Here is a 24,959-nt window from a genome sequence, read left to right on the forward strand (position 1 = left end):
TTCCCTTTAGGGCCCTACATGATTCTCTGCTCGTGTGCAAGGGGGAACGGGACTGGTTATTTCCCTTAAGATGGAGGAGGCCGTGAAATATCCCACAAGCTTCCAGCGCCTTCTCATTAAATCCCATTGGCCAGAACTTAACCTCCTGTGTGATACTTTCAATCCCCTAAGCTGCTGAATGAGGAGGAAAGGGTGGGGCAGATGCTGGACCACTGTGTGTGTGTGGGGGGGCACCAGTATCTATCTCCACCTTCCTTTTAGGGCTTTGGTCTAGTGCGGGGCTGAGAAGTTAAAATCACTTCTCTCAGACTTCCTGGCAACAAGAGGCTGACTGTAAATTAAATTCACCAGTGGAATGCACTTGCCAGGGAACTGGGTGGCAGAAGTGCCCCTTACTTGCTGACTCTTGTTGCTGTCAGAATGGCCTTGGAAGGGCTGAGCTCTGTAGCAGCCTTCCAGCACAGGCGGCCAGCTTTACGGAGGTGGAACTATCAGTGGAGGTGGTGGCAGTGGCCTCCTGCCTCATGGACAGAGCCTATGGTGCTCTTCTTGTTTTATTTTTTGACAAGGTCTCACGAGATAGCACTAGGTGGCCTGGAACTTACTATGTAGAACCAGGCTAGACTGGCTTGAACTCACAAGAGCTTTGCCTCCTTCTGGCCTCAGTGCGGGTTCCTGACTACCATCACCTCTTCACTGTGGAAGAGATAGCTGTCCTGGTGACAGTTCTGTAATAGAGTTCTGGGGACCCGGCTGAGGATTCCCTCCATCTTTCCCCACCGATCTTTTCAGCAGCCAGTTCCCTGCATTAATGGCCTTCTGCTTCATAGGGATTTGACTAGGGTATTAGCCCCTGATCGATCTAGGATGGAGGTTGTCCCTGGACTGGATGCCACAGCAGACCGGGACAGAGTATAGCCCCAGAGGCTGCAGGTGGGAGGATAAGGAGTGCCAACGCTGCCTGTGGTCCTCAGACCCCACTGGAGACTGTGTGTTGGGGGTAGGCTGGCCTGTACCTGCTGCCACTGTTGGAGCATTAGCTCACCATTCCACTCCTAGCCACCTGTCCCAAGGTGTGTGGAGGGAAAACCTATAGGCTTGGGGGGGGGGGGTTCTGAACACGGTCCCCGTCAAAGGTCCGGAGGCGCTGGTGAGTGGCCAAAGTCCCTTTAATATCCCTGAATTGCGTTACAAGTAATACTGCTGAAGATGGGGAAGGAATGGGGGTGGGGTGGGGCGAGCTGGGAGTATGGCAAGGGAGGATCCAAAAGGCTTAGCATGCATGGGAAATTATTGCTGTCAGAAGTTCCTATTTACAGGGTCAGCACCCTCCACAATTGCTTCTCGTGACCCCTCTCTTCTTCCACCGTCTCTGCAGTCTCCCTTCAGGGAGCCTGGGACAGAACGAAGCGCCACCTCTCAGAAGCCCTAGAGAGAGCGGCCTGGAGCAGTCTGCAGTCTCCACCCTCTTTTGTGGCTAAGGGTAGGGGGAAGAGGTCTGGGTGTCCAAGACTCTTGCCCACAAAAGGGACGCAGAGGGATGCGGGCAGAGGCGTGTGCTTAAAGCAGAGGGGGCCGGGCCGGTGCGCGGAGGTGTGTGCTTCGGTCCTCGCCCGGGCATGCAAAAGCGCGGTGGAGGAGGTAGTGGTGGCCAATAGGCGCCTGGCTGGCAGTCCCGGCCCCTCTGCCCGGGAGAGTTGCATAGTCGTGGCCGGGAGAGAGCACTCCTCCCGGGAGCAGGCCAGAGGCCCCAGCGGGTCCGGGGCTCAGTCGGTCCCTGGAACCTGGGGTCCCTCTGAAAGAGGAATAAATAAGAAACAAAGGAAGAGGCTCCAGAACAGCTTCCTAGGACAGAAGTAGAAGGCTCAGGAGGCCGGGGACCTGCCCCGAAATAGGACCTTCTGATGGCCCCTCCCCTGCCAGCTGAGGATCAGCAGGCTCTGCTTCCCACTGTTTCTGCAGGCCTCTTCCTGTGGAGTTCAGGCCCTGGTAAGAGTGGGCTTCTCTTCAGACCCTTAGGGGAGGAGCAGCGAGCTATGGCCTTGCTGACCCTGCTCCACGACTTCCCAGTCCAGCTGGGGAAGCCAGACAGTTCGTGGGTGAAGCCAAGAGATTAAATAGAATAATAAATAGGTAAATAAATAAATAAATAAATAAATAATGCACAAATAAATAGCTGAAAGGGCCCTGCCGGACAAAGGAGTGGGTCCATGGGTGAGGTGCTCCAGGCTGTCCTCTAGCAAAGGCGGAGGCGAACCTGTTGTCCTGGGGTAAGGGAAAGTGCTCAAATAATCTAGGAGAGCGCAGCTCCAGGCCTGAGGCCTAGGCAGGAACTGTCCTGGGGCAAGAGGGGTCACCTGAGAGGGCAGAGCCCTGGGTTGCCTCCCAAGTCTGTTCCCGGCTAGGAAAACTGAGGACCGGAGAACTACTAGAGGGAAGGAGGAGCTGGAGAAAGCAGGGAGTAGGATGGCCAATGAGATCAGGGAAGACTGAGGAGGCGGGGTCGTGTGTGTAAGGGGCCGGACCTAAGGCCCAAGCATGGGAGGGCAGGACTGGAGAACAGGGATGGACAGGCAGAGGACGCCAAGAGAGGAGAAATGTAGATTCCCGGCTGGTCACACACACACACACACACACACACATACGCACGGAAATTCAGCAGACACCCAAGGGATTGGACTGTGACAGGGAAACTGAGGCAGACAGGAAGTCAAGGGTACACTGGGTTTAGAATGAGGACTCATAGAGGAATGGCCAATGACTCAGCTGAGAAAGATCTAGTTAAGGACACAGCCTAGAGTTGGGCCGGGGAAACTTCCAGCGCCGGGACCCGGAAGAGGTACGGACCTGGTGCCTGAGTTGGGAGCCTTGAAGGCCAGACATGGGGTCAAGGTCCGAGTGGTGGCCAGAATGGACAATGGGTGGGTGCGAAAGGGGATCCGGTGCAGGAAGTGAGCGGTGGGCTTAGTGGTGGGCCGGGTTTAAAAGAAAGTTCTGGGCCAAGATGGGGTTCACCCCCACCCTGTCGAGGGTGCAGGCAGGGGAGACGCAGACTGAGGGGTGGGAGAGGCCTTTGCGGCCACCCCGCTCACACGGCAGACGCTCAGCTGGCTGGGCCGGCAGGGGGCGGCGGCTCGGCGGCCTTCACGCACGCGGCCTCGCAGTGCTTGTGGAGGTAGGACTTGAGCGCGAAACTCTTGTCGCACTGGCGGCAGCGGTAGTGCTTGAAGGCCGAGTGCGTCTGCATGTGCGCGCGCAGGTTGGAGCGGTCGGCGAAGGCCTTGCCGCAGTGCGCGCAGCCGAAGGGCTTCTCGCCGGTGTGCGAGCGCATGTGGCCCTGGAGCAGCCAGGGCCGGGAGAAGGCCTTGCCGCACACGCCGCACTTGTGGCGCAGGTTGTGCGTGAGCACGTGCATGGCGAGCGCGGGCATGGACACGTAGGCCTTGCCGCACGTCGGGCACTTGCGCGCCAGCTGGCTGTCCAGGCTGCGGTGCGTCTGCTTGTGGCGGCTCAGGTTCGACGACGTGGCGTACGTCTTGCCGCACTCTGCGCATGCGTGCCGGTGCCCGCCTCCCGCCGCCGCTCCCGAGCGCCCCGCGCGCTCCCCGCCGCCGCCGCCGCCGCCGCCGCCGCCGCCGCCCGCGTCCCCGGCCCCCGCCGCTTCCCCGCCAGCCCCGGCCCGGCGCCGCCGCGAGCGCCCGTCGGAGATGAAGAAGGCGTCCATGGAGTAGCTGTCGGTCACGGCTGCCTCCCCGCGGAAGTAGCGCGCCGACAGGCTGGACTGTGGGCTCTCGGGGTCGCTGTACTCCTCGGACGCCGCGGCCGGGTAGGCGGGCTCGGCGGGCGCCAGCTCCAGGCCAGGCTTCTGCTCGCCATCGTAGCTGCTGGGGGGCAGGCAGTGCGCCACATAACCTGCGGGTGACAAAGAGGGGCGTGAGGACGCGCTGTGTGTGTGTGTTGGGGGCGGAGGGGACAGGGGTCCGCGCAGGCCGCCCTGCCCTCCGGGTCTAGAGCCTCCCTGGGTGGACCTCTGTCAGAGCAGGGGTTTGCTCAGTTCTGCCCACTTGCCTTCATTGTCACTAGTGTGCGCAGCAGCGCGGTGAGGGTAGCCTTATGGTCTCTGTAGATGGAGAGAGACAGAGGCACAGAGGGGCTTGCCGCGGCCTCCGCACTCCAAAGATGGCCTACCCAGCCCAAGAACATTCTGCCTTTCCACCTCTGTAACACGCGCGAATCTCTGCCTTTTATTTTCTTGTTTTAATTTTCTCTTAGGAGGCTACATAGCCCCGGCTGCCCTGGAATTTGCCAAGTAGTTAATTAAGCCGGCCTCAAATTCACAGAGATCCTCCTGTCTCTGCTTAGAGGGCTGAAATGAAAGCCATTAGATACTACAACGGCCTTTGCCTTCGTTGCAATTTTTACTGCTATGTGGAAGCTTACAGGTGGTGAAAGTGTTGTCCCAGCTACTCCAGAGCAAGAGGGAGGCTGAAGCAGATTAGGAATCTGAGACCAGTCTGGACAACGCCCCGAGACTCCGTCTTTAAATATGTTTGTTTTGAATGGAGCTTGTAATTAGACACGCAGCTCCAGGGGCTTTGACAGAACACAATATAAAGTGATGGGTGATAAACATGTAAGTAAGTATTAAGCACTTTCTGTATGCTAGCCTGGACTTCATGCTTTAAAAAGGTTAACTCAATCGTCATAAGGAATAGTATAAAACAGTATAATTATAGCTCCTGTTTCATGTGTAAAGAAGTTGAGAGAGTGAACAATAATTGCTATGTAAATGTTAGCATTATAATTATGCTTTTTATTTGCTTGAAAAAGTGGCTTCGATGAAGATTATTTCATTGTCAGCCTCCCCCCTCCCTCACTACACTTCAGATTCTCCGGGCCTGTGGTCCTCAGCCCTGCCTGGCACACAGCAGGTACGCAGTGAGTAAATGTTGCGTAAAGGAATCAAGAGTCCAGCTAGACACACCTGCCCCAGTTTCCTGAGAACTCTGTAGAGTCAAGACTGTGACATGCAATACCACAGCAGGACAGAAGACTCATAGTATTCCTTTAGAAGTCTTCCTGGGTGTCTGGAGCCTGTGTGTGTGTGTGTGACACACAGACAGACACAGACGCTCACTCTTCTCCTGCTCTGCTGGAGTTTAGACCAGAAATCCTGTCTGTAAGTGTGCTTGAGTGACTGCTGCATGGACAGGCTGAGGCTCTCTCAGGGGATTCTGGGGGCTTCTGGAGAGCAGGGGCCACCCCATTTGTCTCTGACTCCCATGGCCTTTTCTGATCTTAGTCCTTTCCCTGGGGACCCGGGGGCTGGGCTCCTGTGAGAGCCCCTGGCAGACATTGAGCAAACTTATCATCCAGTACTTAATTACCAAGTGTTCCCATTGTCCTCTGATTCCAGAGAACAATAGAGGTTAGGCCCTTTCCCAGCTTTCACAGCTGAGGAGTGGCAGTCCCATTTGGCCCTCTCCATCTGACCTCAGGGACCTGTAACGCCCCTCTACCCATGGCTTCCCCCAGGAAGGAGCAGCTGGAAGGGGGCTTTAAAGCACTAGCCCAGCAATATCTGGCCGGCTGGGCACTGTGGCCAGCTCCTTTCCCTTGAAGGGCCTGGCTGACCATTCTTCAGGCCTCTGTTGTTTGTTTGTTTTTCTGGCATGTGGGATGGTCACAGATTGAAATCTGGACAAAATTGCCCTTCAGTATTGCCAGTCTGTGTCCATTTTTCTGTCCTAAATGTGACCCTCTGCACACAGAAATGACTGGGGAATCAGGGTGGTGGCTCAACAGAAAGGGACTCTATGGTCAGAGCCAAGGGGACAATGGTGGTGACTATTCTTTAAATTCAAGAGGTAGGGTGACTAGCCTGGAAGCACTCATTTCCCTACCCATCTGGTTTCAGTCTGGAAGACCCAGACTGTCCATACCAGGAGCCGGCCTGACACTTTTGTCAAGGGCTGGGTTATTTATTTTTGTGGGTACTCAGAACCCACGTGTTGAGTTCTGAGCTTTTTACTGAGCACTTACTGGGTGCTGGGATCTGTACTAAGCTCTACTGCCACTTCAAGTCCTTACAGAAATCTCTTCTGACAGACAAGGAAACTGAGGTACAGGCTGATGGGACCTGCTCACTCGCTGCCCCGCTTTGCTTGTTCCCTGCACCGTAGGAGGCCCCAAGGACAGGGTAGTGCTTGGGCCCCTCCCATCTCCAGGGCCCAGGACAGTGGCACCTAGTAAGTACTTGTGGAGTGAGAGATGCCAGATGTGCCAGGCTGCCTGGCTCACCAGCCCAGCAAGCAGCCGGCCTGACAGCAGTCCTGTCCTCCAGCTCTTGGGATAGGCCCACACCTCGCATGCCACGGAAAGGGGATGGCAGTTTGATGCCAGGACATAGGTGCTAGCAGAATGACCTTGGGCAAATCATCTGTCCTTCTGTGCCTTGGGTCCCTGTAAATGAGGTCTGAGATGAGATCTGGTAGGAGTGGTCATGTTATTTGGTCTCATCATGTGATCAGCACTTTTAATTTAATTATTTTATTTATTTAGTGTTTTGGAAATGGGCTCTCACAGCGTAGCTGTGACCATCCTGAACTCTTTATGTAGACCAGGCTGGCCTCATGCTCATAGAGGTTCATTTGCCTCTGACTCCCAAGTGATGACATTAAAGATGTTCGCCACCGTGCCCCGTAGTGACCAGCACTTTGTATGCTCTCGTACTAATGGGTGGTAGCACAGTGGTTAGGGGCCTAACCTTGGGGGCATGTGCCTGCACTGGAGCGCTTCCATTACCGGCCCCAGCCCTGTGGCTGTTTGAATGAGGTGCTCCCCATAGGCTTAGATGTTTGAATATTCTGTGTCAGTTGGTGGCACTGTTTGAGCAGGTTCAGGGGTGTGGCTCGAAGGGGACAGGCTTCGAGGTTTCCAAGCCTCATGCCCATTCTTAGTATGTTCTCTCTGTTTGGTCTTGCCACTGAAAATACAAGTTCTCAGTCTCTTGCTCCAGCCACCATGACCTCCACTCTGCCATCTTAGACTCGCATCCCTCTGGAGCCATGAACCTAAGTAAACTCTTTTGTAAGTTCCCTCGTTCTTGGAGTTTTATCACACCAATAGAAAAGTTAACTAATACAGTGACGTCGGTCCATCAGATCATCCCTCCATCCCTCCTCTCCTTCCTCCCTCCCTTCCTTGGATTTGAGCCCAGGGCCTTGTGCATGCTAGCTTAGCACTCTGATGCTGAGTTACATTCCCACCGCATAGCTGTGTGACCTTGGGCCAGACACTCCTCTACAAGCACATCAGTAGAGGATGCTTGCTGACGTCTGGCTCTGTTTGAAGTGTTTTGCACACAGGAGTGCATCCTGTCCTCGCAACAGTGTGGTTAACCAGACACCAAGCCCCAAGGAAGTTAAGTGACACATCTGGGGCCGCAGTTCTAGGGATGTGCCGGGCAACTTGTTACTGTAGCATTAGTTTACTGTCCCAAGCCTCCCCAGCCGGATTTCACTGCTGTGGTTTCCTTGGCATCCCTCTGGGAGCATCTTATAGGCTCTGTGGAAATAAGGGTTCCTCAAGCAACAGCTGCTTATTTGACTGGGGATACACATAGAATTGCTTTAAGGACCAGCACCGTGGGCTCAAGTCTGGTGTCCAATGGCTATGACATTTAACGTCAGTCAGGGACATCATGTGATGACACTTTGCTTGATCATGTTAGGATTGGGTGGTTCTTTCTTTGTGATGTTAGGCAGCCGGGGCTCGACATGCATGGGAAGAAGGTTGACTTGGATGCACTGAAGACTTTCTGTATCATGGCAGAGTCAATCCCTATGTGATACTCTTTGTCCCTTCTATATCTTACTTCCTCATCACTCCCCTTGCTCTTCTGATCCAATGATGTCTCCCTACTTTGTGACCCAGGGCAGAGGATGGGTCCACCACATCTCCACAAGGGGGTTATGCAGATAGAATAGAATAGAGAGGAGATAGCCTCTCAAGCCATTGCCATTATTATGTATTTCTGTATTTTCTGATGATGTCCAGGGACAGGGTGTCTCAGGGTGCTGTGTGACCTTGGGCAAGTCACCTTGCTTCTTTGGCCTGAACCTTGGAAGATCCTTAACAGCACTGTACACTGGGCTTTCAACCTTAGCATTCAGGGTTGCGCTAGAGGTTGTCCACTAGCTGACAAGCAGACGAAGGTCTCTTGAGGCCAGCCTGGTCTCAAAGTGAGTCCAGGGCAGCCAAGGATACCCAGGGAAACCCTGTCTCAAAAAAACAAACAGAACAAAACAGAACAAAAGGTCTCCTGCTGAAATGGGGCACAGAGGGAAGACATTTGGCTCGCTCCCACCCTGACTCCTCTACGCAGACCATCGCTGTGTGACCTCAGGTAAGTCCTGGAGCTTCTGTAGGCTTAAATCTCCCCGGGGACAAGGACCAGAAGAACCTAACCTCTGCCATACTTACAGGGAGGGCTCAGGAGGTATGTATGCCACCTGAGAATGCCAAGGAGTCTGCACAGTTTGGGCCACAGCATCCATTAAAAAAAAAAAAAAAATCTGGTGCCACAGGAATGATAGGAAGAAAAATGACAGGAATTACCGTGCTGGGGCTCCTTTCCACCCCTCATGCACCTGCCTGGTCCTAGGGTGGGAGAGGAAGAATCTTACAAGCCCTACTGTGTCTGCTAGCCTTGCAGTCAGCACCAGCCAGCCCTGGGAACAAATACTACAGTATGCCAGAAGCCTGGTGAGGGCAGAGGACTCGCCCAAGGTCACTAGACAGGGAGTCAGGCTTCAGGATCCGTAGCCAGCATTTTCTCCAGAGCACCAGGGAGAGACTGGAGGCCCGCAGAGAGGGGAAGAGAAGCAGCTGGGTGGGGGTGTCTTCCAGTAGTGCCACACAGTTGGCCTGTGTCTCATGGGGTAGTGCTGTGCTGGAGTGGGGAGAAACCATAGCTCTGGAAAATGGTCCAGAGTCCTGTTCATTTCTGTAAATGATACTCAAAAGCAGTGACTCACACTTACTGAGCATTTACTGTGTGTGAGGCCCTTGTGGAGGCTTAGGACAGACATTAGCTCAAGTCTAAGGTCAGATCTGCCCATACCTTTCCGCAGAAGCTGGAACCTAGAGAGGGGCCTTGATCCTCCCAGGGTCACACAAGCTCTCAACAGATCCTGCCTGGTGGCCTCCTTTTCTTAATGGATTCAGCCCAAAGCTTCTCCCTAGTGTCTCCGAAGACTCACAGGGTGCCAAGTTTCCTCCAGGGAATTTCTAGCCCCAGTCCTACTTCCCTCTTCCCAGAGGAAGGGGACAGAGGAAGGGGCTGCTGGGTTCCTGGAGAGGACCTATCCTGCCGCAGTGGGGGCTGCAGGGATGCTGCGTGGGTATATTTAGAGCTATTTCTTGCTGTGCCAGGGCCTCAGGCCTCAAGAATCAGCGCCAGCCAGCTGAGCAGAAAGCCAGGTCTGTCAGCAGCAAAGCGGGATAAAAATAGTTTCTCCTGTCTGCTCACAGAGCCGGGCAAAGGGGTTGGGTACCTCCCCCTCCCCCATTATAGCATCTTTGTTAGCTGTTCCCTGGGCACTGGACCAGAATGACACCCACCTTCTCCAAAGGCCTGGCAGCTGGTACCTCTGTACATCTGCCCACAGGGGTGTAGGGGCCAGAGTGAGGGGTCTGGCTGAACACAACCAGGGCTGTCAAGCCCGGGGCTGATGCCCACTGACCCAGGCCTAGAGAATTCCAGCTCTCCTCCCCCACCCTGACTCCTGCAATTCCCTGTGTTCTGGGCTTTCCTGACAGTGACCCAGTTCCTGTGGCTTACAGGGAGGCCCACAGCGTTGTGGGAATCAATAGAAAAGACTTCACAAAGAGGCTGTGGAGATGGGAGTATGTGGCTCCATGATGGAGTTGTCAGCCCTGGCTTGTGAGACAGTGCCCTGCTACCTTCTGGGTGGCCCTCTGCCTGGCTGCTTCCGGGTTCCCTGGACACAGGCGCACTGCACGCACAGGCCACCTCCTCTGCAGCACTCCTGCGTTCCGCCCTTCCAAAATCCCTTACCCAGAGGCTGGCAGCAGAAACACAGAAAACAGAGGGAAAGCAGGCTCAGAGGCCTGGGGCCTCCAGCTCCTTCAGCAGCATCTCAGCCAACCCCCAATGGGGCCCCAGGCTATGGGTCCTAGAGCACCCAATATGTATGTAGAGCGGGCTCCACCATCTGTACTTTCTAGATTCCTCCATGCCTTTTTAGCTCTGCAGAGTGCAGCCGTTCTCCCAGGCTGCCCTCAGCACAGTGGGTATGTGTACGTGTCTGGCCCCAGAGACTTTGGGCTGTGTACTGTGACTGACATAAGGGCCTTGACTATTCTCCTGCTCTCTCGGGACTTATTGTCAGCCCCCGAACTCTGTATGGGTCCCAGGTTCCATATTCCATGTGGTCCCAACTACTCCGTACTTCCACTGAGCCCTGATAATTGATAGGGAAACTGAACTCTTCAGTCCCCAGTGAGAGCTGAACTAGGCCATGCTCAGCTGCTCCTTTCATAAGAGAGAAACTGAGGCTGAGGAAGATGAGCTAAAGCTACCCCCCCCCCAATTCTGCCCCAGCCAGGCTTGAGATGGATCTGGAATGACCTTGAACTGGAAGTTGGGCCTAGATCTTAGTCCTGGACCCAGAATCTTGAGCTGGATCAGTTTCTAGACATTGAATGAATTCTGATTCCAAGCCTGGTCCTATAAGCTTAGACACTGACCTTGGATCTAGAGTCTGGGTCTAGTCCTCAACCTGAAGTTGGATATAAACAATGGGCCTGGATGTGTATGTGTCTTTAATCTAGACCTCAACTCTAGATCAAGATCAATATGCCAAAGGCCGTGTGTGGCTACAAACACATGGGCCTGCTGTGTGTCCTTGGGCATCTACCCAGGCTCTCTGAGTTCCCTGTGCTGAGAGCTTGGGGTAACCCTCTGCATCCCCAGATGGGCTTTCTGAGGTGTGGGAAGGATGTATTGCATCTTAGCCTATTTAGCTGGGTTCCCAGACCCAGCTCTGGAGCGACTACTTGGCGCCATCAGAGGCAGTGAAAGGAAGTGGGAGCCAGTATAATGTGGTCAGCTAGATAAGCCCATGGGTAGGAGAGGAGCGTTCCTCAGCCTGCTGAGGGAGGCTTAATGTAGCTGCAGAGGGCAGACAACTGTGTTATTGGATCGGCATTGATCCCTGTCTGCCAGGGAGGGTGCGCTCTGAAAGGGTGTGGGTAGGAAAGGGCTGGGATAGAGAGGGGGGCCCTGGCTCCCAGCTGGAGGTCAGAGGCAAGTGTGAGGGGAGGCGGGCACTCCAGGAGATGTCCTTGGCAGGGGACCACAGAGACCACTGAAAAGCGGGTGGAAAGCAGCTGTCTTGTCTGAACTGCAGAGTCCCAGCACAGAGCAATGGGCTCCAGCTGGGAGAGGGGCTTGGTGGAGTTGGAGGGCTAGGTTTGGGGGGAATGAAGAAGGGTGTGAGTTGTCACTTCCCAGAGAAATCTATGCTCAGAGGCAACCTTGAAAAAAAAAAAAAAGAGAGAGAAGGCTTCCTGGAGGCAACCAACTGTAGAGGGGTCACAGGGGTCACAGGACCAAGGCGCATCTTGTTGGAAGGCTGGGATAATTAGACCTTTTTCTCCTAGGAGCTCTAGAAGACTCTATCCTGAGTTCTTCCAACTTGGAAGGGGTGTCCCCTATTTGAGGTTCTGTGGGCTTGGAGTCAGTCTGGAACCATGTACACACAGTGTTTACCTTCAGAGGCTGCAAGGGAAGTAGAGAGGAGTGGGGGAGGGAGCGTGTACACGTGTGTGATGTGTGGGTGGGGGTGTTCTCTAGGAATTCTCCAGACTTCTTAGGCACCCCTAGAGCTGGAGGGGCCCACCTAATTTGGGGTCCTGTGCCTTTATGAGGAAGCCTATTTGACTTCTACATTCATAGTCCCCCCCTTCCTCGCCCCCACCCCCAGCCTCATCTTTACCCTGCAGCCCAAGCTGAAGAAATGGCTTGTAAGATGGTCTAATAACTAGAACTGCCTCCAGCCCCGGGCCATCACCCCTCCTTCCTCCTGCTTCCTCCATCCCTCCCTCTTTCTCCTCATCTTCCCCCTCCTCTCTTTCTCCTTGTTTACCCAGCACACTTACACACGCTGGGAGAGAGACACACATACAGAGAGAGAGAGAGAGAGAAAGAGAGAGAGAAAACGTCAGCTCAGCAATTTTTCACACTTCCCTCAAATGCTCAGCAAGGTTATTTCCGGCAGAGCGGAGAGACAACGGGCCACCAGGAGCCGGCAGGCTCTCTGAGGACCTTCAGAATACTTACCCATGCAGGGAGCCCTCATTGCCTAGTCTGGCCACACCCCACCAAGGGAAGAGGCCCTTGAGAAACAAGATAGAACAGAGTTTCTAGTTGAAAGGCTAGAAGGGCCGCCCTTGCTGATTTCCACACTGACTATTCACAGCAGACAGGACAAGGTGGCCCAGGCCGGGTGCCCTATTCTACCATGAGGCAGGAGGCAGAGACCGAATCTGGGAAAACTTCCTCTCTTAGACATAGTGTGGGTGAAGAGAGCCCCAAAGAAACCAGACCCACATCAGTTAACCTTCCACAGAAACCGAGCTTGTCAAAGTTGGAAGGATGCTTAGTTCATGACATCTAAACTCTTGCACTGTTGTCAAGGACAAGGACCAGAAAAGGGAAGGCACTTGTCCAAGGTCATGGTCCAAGTCACAGATCCAGAGCCACTCTATTGAGTTCCAAGCCAGGCATGTGGTTAGAGCAGCTCCAGGCTTTCCCAGAGGCCAGGGAGTTGAGCCCTTTAGAAAAGGGACAAAGACAGGGGTGGTTCTAGGCTGCTAAACCTGGTGGGACCTCCACAGAGACACAACCCTTTCCATCTGTACTTCCCATCCTTCACTCAGGGGCTTTTTCCAAAGCCTGCTTGGACCGGATTCAAGGAAAGGCATTCTCTTGCCTCCCTCCTGAGGAACAGCCTGCAGTTTTGGCTGTGCGTGAGAAATTCTCTGGGTTTCCTCAGCTGGCCCAGGGACAGGACCAAGCAGGCCACGGGAGTTTTATGCCAGTCTCCTTAGGGATTCTATGGAGTCCAGACCTGCAGAGACTTCGCTTCCCACCGGTTCCCAGCACATGTTCCCCAGCCTTGGCACAACCCCAGGTCCACCCTCTGCCCTGACAACCATCTCCCTGGGCTTTTGCCTTCCACCCCAAGGTCCCGGAGGTCAAGAAAAGAGGACAGCAGAGTGGGAGATGTGGGCAGAGGAGTGGAGGCTTCTGTTGGAAGTTGAGTGGTGCCAGGAGCTGAGGGACTCCAAGAGGCATCCCTGATCACTGTCTAACTTCTTTGACCTTGATGAGGTCGCAGAGCCATTTTACTCAGCACCTTGTCTTTACCTTGCTTGGCAGAGTGCTGGCATGTGGCCGCGTGCTTGGAAGTCCTCTAGGAGATGCCCCCAGCCTCTCCCCGCCCCCCCGTTTCTGTCTGCCACTTCAGCTGCCAGTTAAGACTCATTCTTAGTGCCTCACTCTTCTCTCTTCTTCCTCCACCCCTGTGATGTCAGATGTCTCACTACCAAAGTGACTCCTCCTTCCCAGACACCTGTCCTGGAAGGACTGCTGAGTGCTATGATGATCGCCCCTTGGCAAGGAATAGGTTCACAGACGCACCCTTCTACCGTCTGAAGGTCACCCATTTTGGGGGCTTGAATGACCTCCGATGTCCCCCAAATCCTTCTCCCTACAAGAACTTGCTCTAAGAAGAGATGGGGTGGGGGTGGGACAGGATGTGGGGGGTTTCGGAGGAGCAGCAGGTTTGGTTGTTGGGGTACGGGTGAGAAGCTGTAGAGAGAGGAGTGCAATCAAGGGGGCCAGGAGGCAAGCTGGATGAACCCTTTCCAATAATCTCATCCTTTGAGTCCCTAGGACAGGCCCAGCTTTTGGCAGGCATGTGGCGGAGGGTAACAAAAGAGTTGGAGAGAGGAGGGCTGGAGAGCACTTGTCTGGCATTGCCAGGGGGAGCATGGCCGAAGGGAGGCGGGGTACTCCCACTTAATCCAGAGAGCCAGTCTTCTCCCCCACTTCGCCCCCCAGGGATCGGCAGTCCTGATCCCTTACCTTCCCATCAGAGAGCACGCAGGCAGCCAGGTTCTCTGCCTCAACAGTGAGAGGGTACTTCAAGCCGCCCCCGCTAGCCTTTTAGGGGCGTCCTCTCTCTGTCCCCCCTCACTCCAGCGGTATTCTGGGGCCACAACTTTCAAAGTACCGCCTGGCGCTGGCTGCGGGACGAGCCGACCCTGCTACTTTCCATTGTACGACCTACCCCAGCCCCGCCCGGCCGGCCCTCGGGAAGTCCCGGCGGTGCACGCGGCCAGGGACGTCTCCTCCGGGGTTCCCTGCTGCGGCTCAAGTTGGGGAGCCCCCGCTCCTCTCCCCCAGGGCCCACTCACCGTTGTCCCCCTGAGGCCCGCGGGCGCCGGGCAGCACGTAGGCAGTCTCCAGGGGGTGGTAGGTGGGGGCCGGCACCCCGCTGCACTGGAAGCCATCCGCTTTGATCTTCTTCACCAGGAAGGAACGCGGCATGGTGCCGCCGGGCGGGGGGCTCGCGGGGCACAGGCGGCCCGGTGGGGGAGGCTGCCGGCCGGCGCGATTGGCTGTCGGCGCGGGCTTCAGCACTGGACAGCTCCCAGCGGGCGGGCGGCCGCGGAGCCGGCGGGTGGCGACGGTCGCGGCTCGAGCTCGGGTGCCGCTCGGGCGCGGCGGCGGCGGCGGCGCGCACACGGGCAGTCGCTGGAGCTGTGCTCAGCACTCCGGCTGCCGGCTTTATATGGGACGCAGGCTGGAGGAGATCAGGTGGTCCCCCAGCAATGGAACTGTTCAGCGCTCTAATCCATCAAATGTCCCCCAGGACAATCGCTCCGCACACGTTCCCCTGAACCGGCGGTGGGGGCAGGCCAGGCGTAGAGAGGAACGAGCAGGCAGGAGGGGAGAAAGTGAGAGGGACACAGGCGGAGAGAGAGAGAGAGAGAGAGAGAGAGAGAGAGAGGAGAGAGAATGAATCAGAATGTGTGCGAGTGTGTGTGTGTGTGTGTGTGTGTGTGTGCGCGCGTGTGTGCGTGTGTGTGTGTGTGTGTGAGAGAGAGAGAGAGAGAGAGAGAGAGAGAGACCGAGACCAAGAGAAGGACAAAAAAGACCGGAGAAGCAGACAAGAAAGGCACAGGGAGAAAGTGTCAACACACACACTCAGGCACCCGCAGGAGAAAACGAAAGGTCAGGACACACAAAAAGGATGCTACACACACACACACACACACACACACACACACCCTGGGGCGGGGAGGATGCGAAGAAAGGGAAAGAAAGGTGAGAAACAGAGGGAGAAGACAAGGAGATTGAAGGGTGAGCGGCCCGCGCAGGTGGGATTCAGGCACATGAAGACTCGGGGAGGGGGTGGGGGGTGAAAAGAGTGAGCCGGCCAGCCACCACCCTCTGCCTGTGGCCGGCTGCCTCTGCCCCAGTTCTGAAGTGGCAGTGTGGATGCCCAGATTAACTAGATGCAGTCTCCCTGCCCCCAGCTAGGGCTCCTATTAGAGGCCCCTGTTGGGTTTGGGATTCAACTTTCTTTTCCAGAACTGGTGGAAGGAGCGGGTCCCCCATATCGGTGACGGCCTCGCTCAGCCCGTCCTGTTCCGGTGCCTAGCTCAGGCGAGCGCTGCGAGAGGAAGTGAAAAGCGCCCAGTAATTAATTTCCCTGCTGCCGGGGGGTGGTGGTTTTGACACATCCGAGGCTGTGTCTTTCCCTGAAGCGGGGGAGCAGACAATAGAGACACGTGGACTGCGAAGGGAGAAGGGGGGAAGGGAGGGGGAGCGGGGCTCCTGCTGGAACTCTTTGCAGGTCAGCTCCTTTGTCTCTGGAAGGATCTAAGCAGATCCCCCCCTCCCAATCCAGTCCAAACCTAGGAGAGCAACTATGCCTTGGAAGAACTAAGGAGCTGGAGAACTCAGGGTCCTGCTCAGAGGCAGCCGCGCAGACCCCGGGGTAGTGGATCAGCCAGAGCAAATATGGGGTAAGGTCAGTGTGCTGGAGTCCCAGTACTGGACTCTGGGGACGCTGGGCTCTTCCTGGCCCATATCATCTATTATGGATGCAAAGCTGATGGAATGGGGATGTCCTTGGGGACTGGGTTCTCCAGTGCCTGTAGGGAGTGGAAGACCAAGTCACGCAGCCAGTCAGCAGCAGCAGTTTCCATAAGTGCCATGAAGCCAAGGGCTAGGACAGTCCTGGAAGTGTGTCTCTAAGAAATCTCCCAGTAACCTTTGGGTACCTGGTCTTGCCAAGATTCTGTACAATCTGGGCGTCTCTATTTATCTTCCTAGTCACACTGCTTTCTGTTCTGCCCCTTGGAACATCACCATTATTATTATTAATTATTATTATTAATATTATTATTATTTTAACCTCAGATGACCTCAGCCATTCACTCATGGTCCTTCTCATCATCTTGTGCTCCAGTCTCAAAGAGCCTTCTTCCAGCTCTTCAGCCTGGCTACCCTCTAGGTCTCTGTGAAAGATGACAGGGTGTCCTTTACCCCAGCTAACCCTACTTGTCCTCAAGACTTAATTGAAGTGTTATATTCTATAAGGGGTGGCCTTGGCTCCCATCGTTGTAAACAAAGCCAGCTTTCCCACCAGTCTCTGAGCCTGTAAGGTATGGAATGCCCATACATGACACAGCATAGTCTCAAAATTGTGTGCCTGGGTCTCCCAGCCCTCTTACCAGATAGCTGTAGAGCCTTGGGCAAGGTGCTCAGCTGATGTGTGCCTCAGTTTCTTTGTTTATAAATGGAAGCAATACTTGCTGCTGGCTCAGGTGTTTCTGGGAGTATAATAAGAGTTGTCCCTATAAAGGGATTAGAATGGTGATTGGCATATAGAAAGTGCTAGGGACACTCGGGTCCATATATATTGCTGTGCCGGAAGGACCTACAAATCATTTCTCACGTGTTTGTGGACTAACACCGAGGTCAGCATCCCTAGTCCCCACTGTCTTGGAGCTGTTATCCAAGGATAGTGAATGAACACCGAACACGGAATGCTTAAATTGATTCTGACCTTTCAAAGAGGTGTTTGGTGCTGGAAGGGACCTAACAATAGATGTTGGAGGGTGCTGGGGCCTTTAGACAAGCAGTCAGCTAAGATCCCCTAGGAGGGGTGACCCTTAAGCCACGATGCTAGCCAGACATAGAAAAACCGAGCAAGATGGTGCCAGGAGGTATCCCATGTTCATAGGCCCTGGGACGACAACGAGCTTGAACTTGCTGAAGAATGACAAGAAGCAGGAGGCAATAGGGTGGCAGGGCCAGGTTGCAGAGGGTGCTCACAAAGCCTAGAATGAGTGATGAATGAGAGCGCTGCAGCAGCATTGAGCCCAAACTAGATGGCCCTGTTAGTTGCAGGGTGACATTGGCTTTCTGTCTAGAAGGAGCCGCCTTGTGATTTGGGGACAAATGCTCTGGCCCTTATTTGTGTCTAGCCGTATCCCTTGTTCTGGGCTGGGTCTGTGAGTGCTCAGGGCACTGAGGATGAATAAAACAAGTGGGCGCCAAGGGGCTCCCTTGTTCTCCCACTCCAACCTTCTATCTCAGAGATGGTAGATCAGAGCCCAGATTGCTTACCAAGGCCCCAGGGCTCCACAATGGCTGGGAGGGAGCTGGATCTGGACTCTCCTCCATTGGACATATCACAGAGTAACCAGTGCATTCACTGACCAGTAAAGTGCCCACAGAGGTGGCATATCACAGTTCACCAGTATCCAGCTGAGGGTAAGACAGGTCTTTGACATCATTTAGAAGGTGACGTGTACATCTATAGCAGATGTGATGGTTAGTTTTATTTGTTGACTTGACACAATTGAGAGCCACCTGTAGAGTCTCAATAAAAACTGTTTAGGCCAGCTTGGCCTCTGATAGAACCCATGAAGGATTTCCTTAATCGCGTGAGGTGATGTGGGAAAATACAGCCCACTGGTTGGGTCCTGGACCATATATTTATGGTTGTGAGCCTGGCCTTTAATGGCTGAGCCATCTCTCCAGATCCCTGGACCATACATGAGTGAAAAAAGTAAGCTGAGAACAAGCACCCATGCAGGTATTTCTATCTCTGCTCTTGATTCTGAGATTGACTAGCTGCTTCACATCCCTGCCTTGACGTCTCTGCAGTGGTAAACTGTAAGCTGGAACGCTGAGCAGAAATAAACCTGTCCTCTCTAACTTGCTTTTGCTGTTGCTCTAAACTCTATGTATATGAGTGCTTTGCCTGCATTGTATGTATGTTCACCATGTGTGTGCCTGCTGCCCAAAGAGGTCAGAAGAGGGCTGACCCTGGACTGAACCCAGGTCCTCCGCAAGAGCAATCAGTGCTCTTAACTGCTGGGCCGTCTCTCTAATCCCCCTAACTAGATTTTTGTCCTCAACAGAAATGAAACTAAGATGGCAGCTAAGAAGAAACCAGCTGAGGGCCTGAGGTTCAAAGTACCTCTGTGCGGACAATGGGATGTACTGAACTATTCTGTGGTGGATAGCGTCATCTCCAGGACACCAAGGAGAGCCTTCCATCCCCTGTCTTTCCCAACATGAGCTTACTGTTTGTTCCTGAATCACATGAAATGAAAAAGCATTCTATTCCCAAGGGCATTGGCTACAGTATTGAAGTCAGAGTGAGACGCCCAATAAATAGGCCTGAGAGGAGAGGAGATTCCAAGAAGACCTCTATGGATGTGGATGACCATATGGGGGGAGCATATGGCTTTATGTTAAGTGAAGGATGCAGAATCCAGAAAACTTCCACAGCCGCTTTGAAACTGTAGGCCCAAGACTGAACAGATAGGCACAGAAAGGAAGGTGGTTGCTGGAACTTCGGGTGTTTTCATGCTGTATTTCCCCCAAAGACCACAAAACAGTTCAGTCCAAAAAAAAAAAAAAAAAAAAAAAAAAAAAAACAAACAAAAAAAACATTCCTCTTGGTCATTTTTAACGGTTTACTTCCAAATGAAAGAAACTGAGTTCAGTAAAGCATGTCAGGATATCCATATTGTCCTTTTGACTTGGAGACACTGCCGCAAGGTTGCAGTGATGACCAAATGCCAGCACACTGGTGCAGTGCTCAAAGCAGAGCCTGGCTCACGGTGACAGGATCTCCACTCACCTGAGCCTTGGCACAGCTTCTTGGGGGAAGACCCTGTTACTGGCCTGTTCTGCAGATGGGTGCGAGTAACCAGCTCAGGACGGCCTGTCCCATATGCAGAGAAGCCATGGCGCATGCCACATCTCTGTGGCCCTACCTACCTCCTTCCCAGGCTTGTCCATGTCTAGCTTCAAGCTTCCTGCTTAGCCTGCTCTGTCTGTCTCCACCCCAGCCCCCAACATCTCCCTCTGTCCTGCCTTGCATCTTGACAGGAATCTCAGCTGTGTGACCTCAGGTGGTTGGCTGTATGCTCGGAGGTCACCCAGTGTAGCTGTGACAAAGGGGTAGGCATCAGGGATTAGAACCTGTCACTCTAGAAGCTAGAAGGAGCACAGTCATGGGAGGTGGGAGCCTGGTCCCTGCTACACTCTTCTCCATCCCCTCTCCCTTCTGGCCCCCAGCTTTCTTGTCTGTCAAATGGGAAAGGGACAGGATGGTCCCTGAGCTGCTGTCCTGAGCTCATAATGGAATTCTGTATGAATTCCAAGGAGGAGAGTGGCCACAAAAGCATCCGCCCTGCACTGATGGGGCTCTTTCTCCAGGAAGCCGCATGCACTCTGCCCTGTGTCTCCAGTGCATTTTATCCAGACCCTCCTCCTCAGAGGAGGGGAAGGGTGAGCTGGGAGCATTTTGAAACCAGACCCTTACCCTGTCTTCAGAGACCTTATAGATGCCATTCCTGCTTGTGTCTCCCTGGTCTTCCCAGAAGCAAATGTGAGGGTGAAGCCAAGGAGAGGTGCTGTAGTAGCACCTGAGAGCACAAGAGGAGAGCCTCCCTCTTGAATAGGCAGTATGGGGGTTGTGGTCGGCCGGGAAGCCAGAAGAGGAAGAAAGAAAAACCAGAGCAGAGCAGCTCTGGCTGGGGCAGCTCAGAGGAAGTGCTGGCAAGCCCGACTTCCAGTGCAGGAATGCCACTTGGGACCAAAAGGCCAGTCCTGAGGTCCCTGATGGACACTATGGTGGATAGTGAAGGGTCTGTGAATGGAAGGGATCAGGGGACTCAGGCCAGAGAAAAAGCCAAGGGCATCGCCTCGTGGTTACCTCATGCTTTCCTTTATGCATTTTGTAAACACAGAGTTCCAGGCTGCATGCCAGGGACAGACCTATGCACTTTGCAAATGGCATTTAATTCTTACACTCACTCTAGAAGGCAGGCAGTATCACTAGGCCCATTTCACAGCCAGGGAAGTTGGGTTCAGAGAGAGTAAGAGGTTTTCCCAGCCTGCACATGTGAATCACACTTCTCCCCAGGCAGCAGACTCTCCAAGTTGAACCTTTACCTGTCTACCACTGCCTCCTCTCCAGCTGCGAAGACCCAGGCAGAGATTTGTCAAGAAGAGATTCTGGGAACTTTCGCATTTTCACTCCTGCTGGCTTCAGACCTTCGGATCCCTCACAGGCTTCAGGAAATAGCTGAACAGGGTGGCTCAGGATATGAGAGGCTCCTAACCCCCCAGGAAGCTCCTGTGCCCCGTAAGGTCTCCCACCTCAAGGCCCTGTGCATTCTGTTCCCACTACCCAGAGCCCTCCTCCTTCTGCTTTGCTGTGTGACATGGGAGGGAAGAACACATTTCAGGCCAGGAAGGGTAATAACAGACATTTCCTGAGTACTTACTATGTTCCAGGAGCCCAAACTATACTGATTATCTTGATTTAGCATTCTTTCACCCTCTCCATTTTTCAGATGAAGGAACCAAGAGTCAGAGAGGTGACTGACATGCCCCAGGAGACAGCTGTCAGACTGCCTGGCTGCAAAGTCTTCATCATGAATCACCCGAGCCTCTCTCTAAGACACCCAATATGCCAGCACTGGGTGAGTGGGTGGATGGACTCCTGCAAGGAATGTCCCTCCCCTCCCACTTCTGCTCCACTCATCATATCCCCATCACCAGCCTAGTGCTGAGCAAGTGCTGGGAGCTCAGTGAACAAATCCCTTGAGTGAACAAATGAGACTCCCCTCCCGTGACCACACCCCTCTGCTCTGCTCACCTTTGGCCAAGCACAGGTTGTACTTTGGCTGCTTATGCTTTCCTCAAGCTTTGGGGGAATCACTGGACCCCTCCACCCTGTCTCAGAGACAGCCCCTGCCAAATGTCTTTGCTTCAAAGTTGGAGATACTTCTATCCCTGAAATGCTCATATTTCAGCACCTTGCTGAGGCCTTTTGGAAGGGACTGGCTGTCAGGAGGCTGATCACCAGGCTGGGCAGGGCCAAGGAACTTGGGGCAGGCCTCCTCACCAGCTGGGCTGGGTGTGTGGGGCTCAAACTCCCAGGGGTAGAGCTTCATATGCAAGCAAGTGAGCTGGATCAGAGGCTCAAAGCATGGGCCTGTGGTGTTGCAAGCCATTTTTATTGCCTTTTTTTTTTTAGACAGGGTTTCTCTGTGTAGCCCTGGCTGTCCTGGAACTTGTTCTATAGACCAGGCTGGCCTTGAACTCAGAGAGATCTGCCTGCCTCTGCCTCCCACATACTACCACTATAGGCTTGCTCCACCACTGCCCAGCTTGAGCATTCTGGACTTTGAATCAGCAAGCCAGATTTTAACCCCAGTGGTATGACTGAGCTGGTAGCTTTCACACTTTGGTCAACTGAGGCCCATGGTTGCAGTTGCTCTGTCAGGCTTAGAGAAGAGTAGTCCTCTAGTAAAACGAATCATTACCTGTGCATCCTTGGAGATCTTGACACCGTCTCTTCTCATCCCCATTTGAAAGTTGGAGAAATTGAGGCATAGGGCAGCAGAATGCCTTCCCTGGATTATCTGGGCTCCCTGCCAGGCCCAGGCTGGCTCTCATCAGTGATGGCCTTTCCTGCCTCCCTCTCTTCCCCACTAGCTGAGCTCAGAACCATCCCTGGCAGATGTGAAGGCGGCTGTCAGAGCTGCAGAGTTGGCATTTCTGGGGCTCCCAGGGTTTCTGGCACAGAGGAATCAACTTCACTCAGCACCTCTGGCTCTGCCTCCTGCTTTCTACTTTGCTTGCGAACCAGCTGGATGCCATCACCTTCTGGGGCAATCTGGAGACTATCAATATTTACTTGTACTTGACCCCAGACTTGGTAGAGTAGATGACTCCTAAGGCTTCTGACCTTTCCCATGTCCACATTGTTCACCTTCCATCCTCTTTATCTTGCCCCAGATGCAGAGGGATAGACAAGCAGGAGCTAAGGGCATAGGCAGTCTCCATTCAAATCTGTTCTGATGCTTTTAACGGGCCAGATACTATGGCCAGAGACTTTCATCTCCTCTTTGTACTTCTTCCCTGGACAGGAACAGTTATATCACCCAGGTGTAGTAGGATGTTCATGGTGTGATCCCATCAGAAGCACAAGACATGAGTCTGTCCATCCTGCTTACTTCTCTAAGCCCTGTTCCAGTTGGCTGGTGTTCTGAAAAGAAAGGGTCCAGAACTGAGTGTGGAATTCCAGAGACGGATGAGAAGGCCCAAGAAGAAAGAAAATGGCACTGTTTTTACTCTGTTGATGGGACTCCTGGCCACATTTCTTTCTTTTTATTTTTAAGGTTGATTTTTATTGTATGTGTATGGGTGTTTTGCCTACACGTATGTACACCATGTGGGTGGCTGGTGTTCATAGAGGCCAGAAGAAGACATCTGATCCCCTGGAACTGGAGTTACTGACAGTTGGGAACAACCATGTGGGTCCCAGGAATCAAGCTGGGGTCCTCTGGAAGAGGGGCCACTGCTTTTAAATTTAACCTCTGAGCCATCTCTCTAGTGTCCCAACCACATTCCTTTTTTTTAACTAATTAATTAATTAGTGTATTTATTTATTTATTTATTTATATTTATTTATTTATTTATTTATTTATTATGTATACAATGCTCTGTCTTCATGTACACCTGCATGCCAGAAGAGGGCACCAGACCTCATTATAGATGGTTGTGAGCCACCATGTGGTTGCTGGGAATTGAACTCAGGATGTTTGGAAAAGAAGCCAGTGTTCTTAACCTCTGAGTCATCTCTCCAGCCCCCCAACCACATTTCTTAAGCTTTTCTTGGTTTTCCTGTCCTCGAGTGTTATTTTTATTCCCTCCTCTGTATTGTTGCTAAGCTTCGATTGACTCCCTACTGGTACCCCTTCACTCCCTTCGCCCCAGAAATGGCAAATCAATTATATAGCTTAAGGGAAAAACTTTGGTGTCTAGGTAACAGCTGCCTGGTACTTGGTATAGAGAACCGAGTTTGAGTTGAGTAGAGTGCAGTAATTGACTAGTGATGTCTGCAAAGAAACAGGAAGGAAATTGCTGACATGTTTGTGCTATGTTTTCTATTTCTTTAAAGCTGGAGTTCATAGAAAGAACTCAAAAAGCCTACTGTTAGACAGGAGAGCATTATAAATTTGAGTTGTTTCTTTTTGAGGTTTATTTGTTTTCTATTTCATGTGTATGACTGTCTGTATATATGTAAGTGCGCTGCTCACATGCCTGGTACCTGAGGAGGCCAGAAGAGGGAGCTGGATCCCCTGAAACTAGAGTCACAGTCCATTGTAAACTTTGAAGTTGAGGACCAAACCTAGGCCCTCGAGGAGCACTCTTAACCACTGAGCCACCCCTCCAGTCTTTACAGCTTTTTTAAATAGACAGTGTCAGCGTTGCTAGCCTGGACTTTCAGCAATCCTCCTGCTTCTTGAGTACTAAAATTACAGGTTTGCACCTCCATGCCTGTAAGTATTCCATCTGAAACTCACTACCCCTTGTCTTGTGATTATAGGCTCAGACATAGTGACAGTAGCAGGATTTGTGTAGAAATCATGGATGTGTTCCTGTTCTTTGACAGAAGTTCTAGGGGTGTGTGTGTGTGTTTGTGTGTGTGTGTGTGTGTGTGGCCTAGGGAGGTATGCCTCAGTCATTGGCCACTTTCCTTTTGATTTTGAGGCAGGGTTTCTCACCAGCCTGGGGCTTGTTACGTAGGTTAGGCTGGGTAGCTAGCAAGCCCCAGAGACTGGCCTGTTTCTGCCTCACCAGCACTAGAAGGAATTACAAGCACAATGAATCACACCCAGATTTTTTTTTTTTTTTAACTGTGGGTTCTGGGGATCAAATTCAGATCCTTGTAATTGCAAGGCTTTACTAATGAACCTGTCTCCCCAGTCTCCTTTCTATGCTTATCACAACTTGAAAACAACAATGGTTATTTGCGAAATCTCATATTACAAAATGAAATGAAGAAGCACGTATACTCCTCCAATGCAATTTTGTTTTTAATATTTTGATAACTGCTCCTATATAATTGGTTTCCTTTGTAACACTATGTACATTATTAATTTAAAGCTGTTATTCTGAGAAGGACGGACAGGCTTTGCTGGCTCTCGCATGCGCCCTTCCCACCACCTGCCACATTCTAAGTTCCTTATTGTGGTTCTGGAAGGGAGCGGGAGATAGAGGCCAAACTCTGCAGCTAGTCCGTGTCCCCTGCCCTGGGGGGCGGCAGCGCCGCCATCTGATAGAGGAGAGGCAGGGCAGCTGCCTCTTGGCCCCAACTGTATCATCTTATGAGGGGGACACTGGTGACCATGGTAATATGGGAATGACATTAGTGATGGAGGACTACCTAACCTGGGCCTCTGGGGGACTAAGAAGCTGTTTTGACCTGAGAGACACTCCAGGTCATCCAGGCTCCTGAGCACCAAAGCCTGGGCTC

General features: G+C 53.0%; 1 protein-coding gene across 1 annotated transcript; it reads right to left on the reverse strand.

Annotated features, from left to right (window-relative positions):
- Positions 1-1,151: 1,151 nt before the first annotated feature.
- On the reverse strand, positions 1,152-15,658 carry Scrt2 (scratch family transcriptional repressor 2). The gene is made up of 2 exons (XM_021649265.2): positions 14,509-15,658; positions 1,152-3,912 (listed from the first exon to the last, which is right to left on the reverse strand). The coding sequence occupies exons 1-2, from the start codon at positions 14,639-14,641 to the stop codon at positions 3,104-3,106; spliced, it is 942 nt and encodes a 313-aa protein (XP_021504940.1). The 5' UTR covers positions 14,642-15,658; the 3' UTR covers positions 1,152-3,103.
- Between the last annotated feature and the right edge of the window lie 9,301 nt (positions 15,659-24,959).

This window comes from Meriones unguiculatus, chromosome 4 (assembly GCF_030254825.1).
Source record: "Meriones unguiculatus strain TT.TT164.6M chromosome 4, Bangor_MerUng_6.1, whole genome shotgun sequence".
In the NCBI taxonomy this organism is placed as follows: Eukaryota; Metazoa; Chordata; class Mammalia; order Rodentia; family Muridae; genus Meriones; species Meriones unguiculatus.

Coding starts and splice junctions, on each gene's coding strand:
- Scrt2 (XM_021649265.2), bottom strand. CDS start 14,641: ATGCCGCGTTCCTTCCTGGTGAAGAAGATCAAAGCGGATGGCTTCCAG. Junction 3,913..14,508: donor CGGGCCTCAGGGGGACAACG/GTGAGTGGGCCC, acceptor TGTCACCCGCAG/GTTATGTGGCGCACTGCCTG.